The 9,264-nt window shown below is 41.3% G+C and overlaps 1 protein-coding gene across 1 annotated transcript; it reads left to right on the forward strand.

The window, feature by feature from the left end:
• The first annotated feature begins 1,375 nt into the window (after window positions 1-1,375).
• Window positions 1,376-2,353, forward strand: MC3R (melanocortin 3 receptor). The gene has a single exon (XM_010119712.2). The coding sequence runs from the start codon at window positions 1,376-1,378 to the stop codon at window positions 2,351-2,353; it is 978 nt and encodes a 325-aa protein (XP_010118014.2).
• The last annotated feature ends 6,911 nt before the right edge of the window (window positions 2,354-9,264 follow it).

The following is a 9,264-nucleotide window of genomic DNA, read 5'->3' on the forward strand; positions in this document are numbered from 1 at the left end:
ACGTAACTGGTTTAATAACCAGCTGAGCCTCCTGCCCTCCTGGGATGGCCCTTCTCTGTCAGTACAATATAGCACACTTCTGCAGAAAGCGGGGGGGGGGGGGCAAAAAATCAAGTTGCAAGAGTTGGTTAAGCCTTTAGGCTGGCTGGGATCCTTCAGCAGAGCTGAACAGTCATGACACAGAGCACAGCATGGAGACTCATATCTTCTCTTTGCTTCACTTGTGAGCAAGGAATTTAGGAAGCAAAATAAACAAAGAAAACCCAATGCATTTGTGGGGAAGGAATTAAATCTCTGGGAGCTTGTCTCTGATGAAACCAGTATTATCTAGCTAATGACAGCTTTTGGAGCACCACAGCAACTACACCACAGGCATATTATGTGCACCCACGTGCTGTCCGTGCTGCAGCTCACTCTCGGGCTGTTCTCTCCAAGCACAAGGTCCAAAGCCCAGGTGAGCCCAGGATGTGCTCTAGGGAAGCTTTGTCTGGGCTCAGCTCAGAGCTCAGCCAGCACATTCAAACCAGGCAAGAGGAGCTCTGGCTGCAGCCAGGAGAGGAATGGAAGCCAAGAGAGCGCATGGGCATCCCGCCTGCCCCTCAACACCCACCCCCCTCCGCTTCCTGCCCCCATTCGCTCCCATGGGCGAGACCCAGCTGTCAAGAACAGGCACAAAGTTTTGCCGGATGAAAATCCCTTTTTTCAGATTAATTTGAAGTCGAATCTGCCCTACTGGCTATCTGCAGAGGGCGCCAGCCAGTTTCGGATCTGCTGGTGGAGCCAGCGGTGGGGATGCTGTACCCGGTACTCGCAGCTGTCAGTCAGAAAGGTGCTTGCTCTCTAATGGCCACTGCTCTGCACGGAGGATTAAGTAGGAGTTGTTTTTCCTCTCATGCATGTATAAATCCCTTAGTTCTCTTTTCCTTTCTTGCCACTGAAACAGCAAGAGATACTTCGCCGAGCTGCAACATATGGGCAGCAGACCTGCACTGGCCCCAGCAGACAACAGCAGATGAGAAAACTCCCTGCTTTTAATCATCAGGAGAGCTAGAACCAGCAATGTGCTGCTGATTTTTCCCCTTCGGAGAAAACTGTTTGATGCCTGCAAGATTTGAAGTTCATTTTCTAATAAAGGAGAAGAGTAGCCTGTGACTGACACAAAACTCACTGCAAATGCAGATTTTTTTTTTTAATGTTTCTCCTTTTAAGAGTGACTAAAGAAAAGTCCTGCTTGATGCCATCCCATGTGCACAGCAAGAACTTGGAACAACTTATTTTCCTTTTTCTCCCTTTTTTTTTTTCTCTCCCCTTCTCTTTTTTAAACTGTGCTCTATCAGGTGTATAATCTCTTGTGAATTCAACTCCTTTGCTGACAATGAATACCACACACTTTGCATTTTCATTTCAGCCTGTGTTGTTTAATGTCACTGGAGACTTCAACGACTCAGTTCTGAACAACAGAAACAGCGATGGATTTTGTGAGCAGGTCTTCATAAAAGCCGAGGTCTTCTTGACTTTAGGGATCATCAGCCTCCTGGAAAACATCCTTGTCATTCTTGCAGTGCTCAAGAATGGAAACCTACATTCTCCCATGTATTTCTTCCTCTGTAGCTTGGCTGTGGCAGATATGTTAGTGAGCATGTCAAATGCCTTGGAGACTATCATGATTGCAATCCTGAGCAACGGCTATTTGATCATTGATGACCACTTTATTCAGCATATGGACAATGTTTTTGACTCAATGATTTGTATTTCTTTGGTAGCCTCAATTTGCAACCTCTTGATTATAGCCATTGACAGGTACATAACTATTTTCTATGCTCTCCGCTACCACAGCATCATGACTGTGAAGAAAGCTTTAACCCTGATTGTGGTCATTTGGATTGCTTGTATCATCTGTGGCATCATATTCATTGCCTACTCAGAAAGCAAAACTGTCATTGTCTGTCTCATCACCATGTTCTTTACCATGCTTTTTCTCATGGCCTCCCTTTATGTTCACATGTTCTTGTTTGCACGCCTGCATGTTAAGCGAATTGCAGCCCTCCCCGTGGATGGAGTGCCCTACCAGCGTACCTGCATGAAGGGAGCTGTCACCATCACTATACTGCTTGGTGTCTTCATTGTTTGCTGGGCACCTTTCTTCCTTCACCTCATTCTCATCATTTCTTGCCCAATGAATCCATACTGTGTCTGCTACACTTCACACTTCAATACCTATCTGGTCTTGATAATGTGCAACTCAGTAATTGATCCACTCATTTATGCTTTCCGGAGTCTGGAGATGAGAAAGACTTTCAAAGAAATAGTGTGTTGCTGTTACGGCATGAGTGTGGGACAGTGCATGCTGTAAACATCTGGTTTTGTGTTGAGAACAGAGAAAGGATACACATATATATTCATATACCTGCTGTGTGTATCTAGATACATAGCAGCTCCACTTTAAAAGCAATGCTTGAAGGAAGGGCATAGGAAATAAAATAACCTACTTGATGCCTTGATTCACACTTTTCAAAATGAAAACCAGATTCAACTAAATTATTTGAAATTATTTAAATAGTTAAAACAGAAGGAAATCCAGAGTGGCTTACAAAATACCTTAAGAAACTTACTGGAAAAGTGAATCTTGCCTTATAGAGACTGAAACAGTACTCTTTCTACCGTTCATTTGTACCTGTTGCTTTATCTCTGTGCCACTATCAGCAAGTCAGCATTTTCTGAAAGATTCCATTAGTAACCTCTATGGAAAGCTACTCACTCACAAGACAAATCAAAACACCAACAGGTAACAGCCTTGTTCTACACTTACTCCCATGCCTCCAGCCTTTATTAATAGATTAACAGTTATGCTGCTTGCTATAAAGCAACCTGAGTAAAATCTTTGAAGGGTGAAAGTAAACACTCCTCTTGCAATGAAATATTCTTTCAGTAGAAATCAGTTCAGTGAAAAGGAACAGCTACTGTATCAGTGATAGTGTGACTTAAGCAGCTGTCTGATAGAAGTGACTCATATGAAGAAGGCATTTACATTACTTATTGTGATACAGGAGTATTATATCCTCAAATTTTGAATTTTTTTTTAAACTCAAATGCACTGATCAATGCAGTATTTGGTATGTTAATAAAATAAGTCACAAATCTCCTTTTGATAAATTGTCACCAATGAGACCCATGTCTAGAAAATTTTGAAGAATACACAGATCTGAACATAAGGAATAGCTAAAAAGCAGAACAGTTTAAATTTAGTGTTGTGTAAAAGCTTCATGGAGTCTTTAGAGATATCCATTTGCTAAGTTAAGTATCTGGAAGAAATAAGATGTGTATGGCAGCTGTGACTTCAATGCATCGAGAAATACACGTCATGGGTCAGTCTCTTTTTACTTAAAGAGCTTTACTCTCAGTTCGGTGGATGGACACTCCTGCACTTGAAACAAGAAAGCAAAATGCTGTTTCCAATCATTTTCCAACTCTGTGTGCAAGCTGGTGGCATGAAAAGCATGCAACTTCTGCTAGAAAAACTGAGTCTTTGGCTCTGCTTTTTATAGGAATAAACCACGTAAGTGGCCTTCCAATATCAGAGCGTGGCTGAGCGAAGGCTGACGCGGTTTGTTAACACAGCGCGCGGGCAGCACCATGGACAGCGCCAGGCTGGGAAACCCCGGCGCCGTGCCGCAGCCGGCTGCGCGCCGCTCTGGTGTCTCGCTTTTAGAAGGGGCAGGAACCTGAAACCCTCGGGGTTGTCTACTGCTTTCAAACATCTAAAAGATCTCACTCGACTTAAAACTATTTTCTTTTCTTTTTCATTTGAGTGGAGTTGCTAGGTTGTCGTTACTTCTGGGGCTCCCCCATGTTAGTTTAGGAACAGTTATCCAGACCAGAGCTTCCCAATCTACTCTGCCTCCAATTCTGCGTTCACACACTAGTCCTAGTACAACCCAAGCTGATGGTGTTTCACTGCTACTGGCTCCAGAACCCAGCTCTGACAGTCCATGGGGAAGATATGTCCCACGGCTGGCAAATACTGGCCTGTGTTTGACTGCGTTTTATTCTCGGGATCCTACAACTCATGTAGCAAGCAACCTAACTTCCCAGTCTTATGGACAGTAAAATTTTCACAGGGCCAAGAACCATCTGTCCCTGTGCCCTAGCCACACTCTTCCCATCAGCCCAAACCAACCATATTGCTCCCTATTGCCCTCTGATCACACCCTAAATTCCCTAATTGAGTTCTCATTTGCTCCCATAATCCCAGACTTCTACCTTCCCAACACTCCCACTTTTCCAACACTTATCTAATCACATAACTTTTAATTTAAAAATAAAATAAAATTTTTAAAACACCAAGGTCACTGTGGAGTATGTGGCAGAACAGGCACAGATGAAAATTCTCCCACATTTCAGGTAGAGACCAGAGAAAATCCCAACAATTGGCAAGTAAGCTAAACCTGAATGCTTTCAGCCTTCTCTGTGTCTCACAAATCACAGTTTGGCAGTACTAAGGTCTGTTCTGTTAGCTCAGTCTATCTTCTGCAACGCCTGATGTAGTGCATTAAGATGAACTGAAACAAATCAGCACAGGAAGCCACACAACTGGCCTTTCATGGTGTGGAAAGACTGTATCTACTTCTTGTAAAACCTCTACCTGCTGTCAGTGTTATGTACCTTTACACTCTGGAGCATGGTTTGCCATGATATTCTGCCTCAGGTTATTGTGTATTTGGCCTTTATTGTATCTGATATCCTACTTATCTCTTTTTTTTAAAAGTGATTTTAGATGAGACTGATTCATACTATGCTTTGCCTTTAAGAAAAACATACATCTGTCAAATAAAACAATCTGAAGACATCACTTCGAATTGTGTTTGCTTCTATCAGAGCACCATGCTGTGTCAAACTACACTCTGGTGGACTGGTTCACAAAATTGGAAACAGAGTCTAACACTGGGCAACCTCCTAACTCTACATGCTGTCCACAGAGCTACAAAAAAAAAAAAAAAAAAAAAGAGCAAAAAAGTCAGACTTCTCTTTCCCACATGCAAACATGATGGTAAGAGAGTTCATAAAATCCCTCAGAGATGTCACACTTTCTGGCACCAGCTGGTGAAGGTGCATCTCCTCCCCACAGGTTATCCACTGAGATGAAGAGTGGGTTTGTCTAGCCCCAGTTCCAGATTCCCAACTCTAACTCATACTTTGGAAATCCATGGTGCAGTCTTCTGCATGGAACCAGGACGGTAGCCATCACAAGCCTGTCTGTGATGGGAAGGGAAAGAACTTGTCTCTGTGGGACTGAACCCATAATAGGAGGCAGTGAATGAATACTAATAGCTACAGCTCCAGGTGTGAAATGAAATTAAAGGGAAGGGAAGAACAAGACTGGACTCTAAAGGAAATATCACTGCTATTGATTGCTGTGGGACAGATCTTATTGCTTTGCTGAGACGGGAGTCTTGGTTTCAGCCATCCTCTGGGACAGAGCTTAGGCTCAAGTCAGGACTCATCCAAGAGAAACAAGGACTGGAACATCAGCAGAAGCCCACCAAAACAGCATCATTTCCCAGCAGTGCATCCTACAGATGTGTACACACAGCAGAACAAAGACGTCATGCAACACATGCTAGCACAGAGCAGCAGTCCTTAACGTATGCTAGTAACCAGAGGAACATTTCTATCTGCCGAGAATCTGCCCCTGTTTATAACTGCAGTGCAACACATGAACACGTTTGGAGTTGTCACTATTAAGCTAATGTATATACAATCTGTTCATTAGAATAAATGTTTCTTCCTTGGTAAGAGTGCTGGGCTGAATAAGATACATGCAGTTTCGCCCCAGATAGACTGAGAAATGACAGACTGAGATAATATCCTTTTCATCTAAAGGTGCCATTTATATGGATTTATTGATTCAGTTTTCCTGCAAGAAAATCAGGCAGTTCACGAGCACTGTAGGATTACTATTTGCTCAAAGACCTGTTAGAAAACACTCATATATTCAGAGAAATATTTGAATTCATAGGAACATGAGTTATCCCACTAAGTCAACTCACCACAGCATACTCTGCAAATTACAGCCAGATTTGCTTCTTTCATATAAAATTCAGCACTATGCGTACAATTTGCCGATCAATAAGTGTTTAAGCATTTGTCCTAATGGATAAATAAAGTCCAGGCACAGAATTCTGCAGTAAACCAAGGTCATTAGTAAAGCTATGTACTTAGTAGTACAAATACCTTTATTACCTCTTCACTGAAATAAGACGCTTCTATTTGTTGAAGCCTAGTTTGGGGCCAAACTAGTTTGGATTGGTAGCTATATCTAAGCCATTAAGGTGATTTTGAAGCTCACCCACAAAGGAATACTGCTTCACAACACATTAGTTTCCACGGGGATTTTGTCTTGTTTTACATTTTTCATGTCTTTATGAAAAAACACACAGCTTTTATTTGAGGCTATTCCTCTCTTGTGATTACAAATAAAGAAGGCCCTGCTGAAGTTAAATTTACTCAGAAAAGCCATAAATCCATGATCCTACTGCTCAAACTGTCTCTATCAGTTATAAACACAGTCAGTATTCACCTTTGAGTCTAACTGATGCAGTTTTGGTTTGTTCTATATCTAGTACTGATTCAAGGTCAGAAATGGGTATTCTAGAAAAAAAAATTAAAATATATAGAGCAATCCTCATTCACTATAACGGGTAGAATAAGTAACATAACATTTTCAACACATTTCTGATATCATCACTACAATTGTACGGATGCACACTGGGAGTAAGCTGCAACTGAATACAAAGCCAGAGGCCAAACATGATGGACTTGAGACTACTCTGTATTAACATATCAATACTATAACCACACATATTAATTGATGTAACAATTAATATAGTTTAAATTAATGAGATTAAGACTTTTATTTTAAAAAAAAAGCAACTTATGTTATGTCCCCATACACCAAATCAGAAACACTTCCAGCTATTCAGATTCTCTAACTTAACTTGAATTAATATTTAGGCACAGGTAAACCCACAGACAACCTGAGAAATGAACATTTCTTTGGACTTACAGTTTCTAGTACCTCTGCAAATACGTAGGTGAGGCAAAACTACTACAGACCCCCTGCCTGCACGCACCTGCTATTACACATGTTCCCATTCACGTTTGCTCACTCAACACAATCCCATTTTACAAAAGCAATTGGGTAGCAATTGCAGTGCCTCTCCACCTTCAAAAGCCACGCTGCTGAAACAACCCACCCCAAAGGGGCCATTATACTGAGTGAGTTGATAATCAAAGCAGTGAAAAGGTGCAGCTGGGTGAATCAGTTAAAGAGTTATTTCCTGTGATGAGGAAAGGCATCGAGGGCCCATTAGCACTCATTTCATTAGGGGTTCATATTACACCTAAACAGGGTTTTGCAGGAGTATTGGTGTGTATGCTGCTTGAGCACACTGAGAAAAGGATCCAAGTGTGATTCAGAATAAGTGCATTAAGGAACAGAGTACTTCCTCTGCCATCGGTGTACACCTGTGAGGGTTATCACAGGACTTTGTCAGCTCTAAGTGTATTTAACTCCCTTTCTCTTTCTATAACACCTTATTGCACGGTGGTGAGTATTCCCAAAGGCTAATGTTGCAGACAGGGAAGTTCCTTTTCGGCAGTCACTGAAGAGGATGACTCTTTCTCTAGACAGTGAGTAAAGTCAAATTAGGCCACTGCTTTCTTCTTCAGCTTCAGAGGGAGCTGACAGGGCTGCTAAAACTTAGCATGCTAAATGTTTTTACCTAATTGCTAGTTTTGTCAAGGTAAGCCATCCTGCAAAATTCTATATTCAGGAAAAAAATAGAGAAGGAGCGTGATTTTTTTAAAATTACTTGCTTGAGGAATTAAGGAGTCTTTTTATCTCTACCTCAGTGAAAAACAGTGAATTTCTGTCCAACCTCGTAGACCTTGACCTTCCCAAATTTGAAATGAAATAGTGAAAAATTTACAAAGTTGCCTTTTTATGAAATGTACATATGGTGGAAAAGGTCAGACAGAGGCACCTCTATCCCTTCCAGTTATGCCATCACCTCTGAGATCATAGAGAAAATCTGGTTCCGAGATTGCCCAAAGGCTGGGAGACCTGGAGCTATAGCACTGCCAGCAGGCAAGAGTCCCAGCATGCAATGAGCTAATTCCTTGAGTTATTGCAATTCAGATTTTCATCACCACCAGGATCAATACCTCTAAGAAAATATTAGGCAAAAGAGATAGCTGGATGGGAAATGAAGTCTGAACAGCTGTGCAAAACAGCTACTGGAGGCATGGAGTGATGCTCGAGACATGGGAGACGGCAAGATCTGAGGATGGATATCTTTGGTGCCCATAAGCAGATAAGAACCATTAACTGTGAAAACAAGAGTCTGCAGCTAATTAGCACAGACTTCATCTGTATCATTGTTACTGTCTTATTTCACAAAGCCTACAATCTGCTTCTGTCTTCAGCCTTTAAGAACAAAGCACCTCTTCACAAAACACTTGTCTCAAAACGAGGCTGAACTTATTCTTCGTTTTGGCAAAACACCAGACCAATCCCTGTAGCCTTTTATTGCCTGCCTCTTCGTTGCAATCAATTATGTGATATCTGTGAAAAGATTTAGTAATCTCAAAATTGTACAGTGTGTACTGAGAAATGCGCTCTCAGTCAAGGACTGGTAATTTAAAGTTCTTAAGTGGTGTATGGACAGTAAATAAAGATAATATTTTGTTTACAGATTTTTCTGCACGAAAGCAACTTAGGTAGACTTGGGAATTCAAAACTTCTGGTAAAGTAAATCAGGAGGCAGGACCAAACATGAGGCATGCAGTAAACTTATCTTCAGACATAAGAAAGGAATTAACAGACTTGCAGGTACAACTTGATGTACAAAAATTAAACCAAACAATATACTACTGTCATAATAAAGTGTACTGTGTTGCATTTTTATGTTTATGTAATAGAGCATCTATTTAATCAGAAAGGTACATTATAGTACATTATATAACATGAAGGTTGGTCTTTAATATATAAAAATGATCCTAAACTTAAAAGGAAAGTGTTGTTGACTCTGTTACTATATTTCCAGGTTTGCAGCCAGGTACGAGGAGGGGGGGCTTAGTTCTTGCCTTTGTGAGTACACAGCTTTTCATTTCCTTCTGAGTCAAGAATGTGTAATCAGTAGCTGTGATCACATACTCCACAAAGGCCATCACAGGCACCATTAACCACCTTCATATCCCTCATCT

This window comes from Chlamydotis macqueenii, chromosome 16 (assembly GCF_036417535.1).
Source record: "Chlamydotis macqueenii isolate bChlMac1 chromosome 16, bChlMac1.mat, whole genome shotgun sequence".
Lineage (NCBI taxonomy): Eukaryota > Metazoa > Chordata > Aves > Otidiformes > Otididae > Chlamydotis > Chlamydotis macqueenii.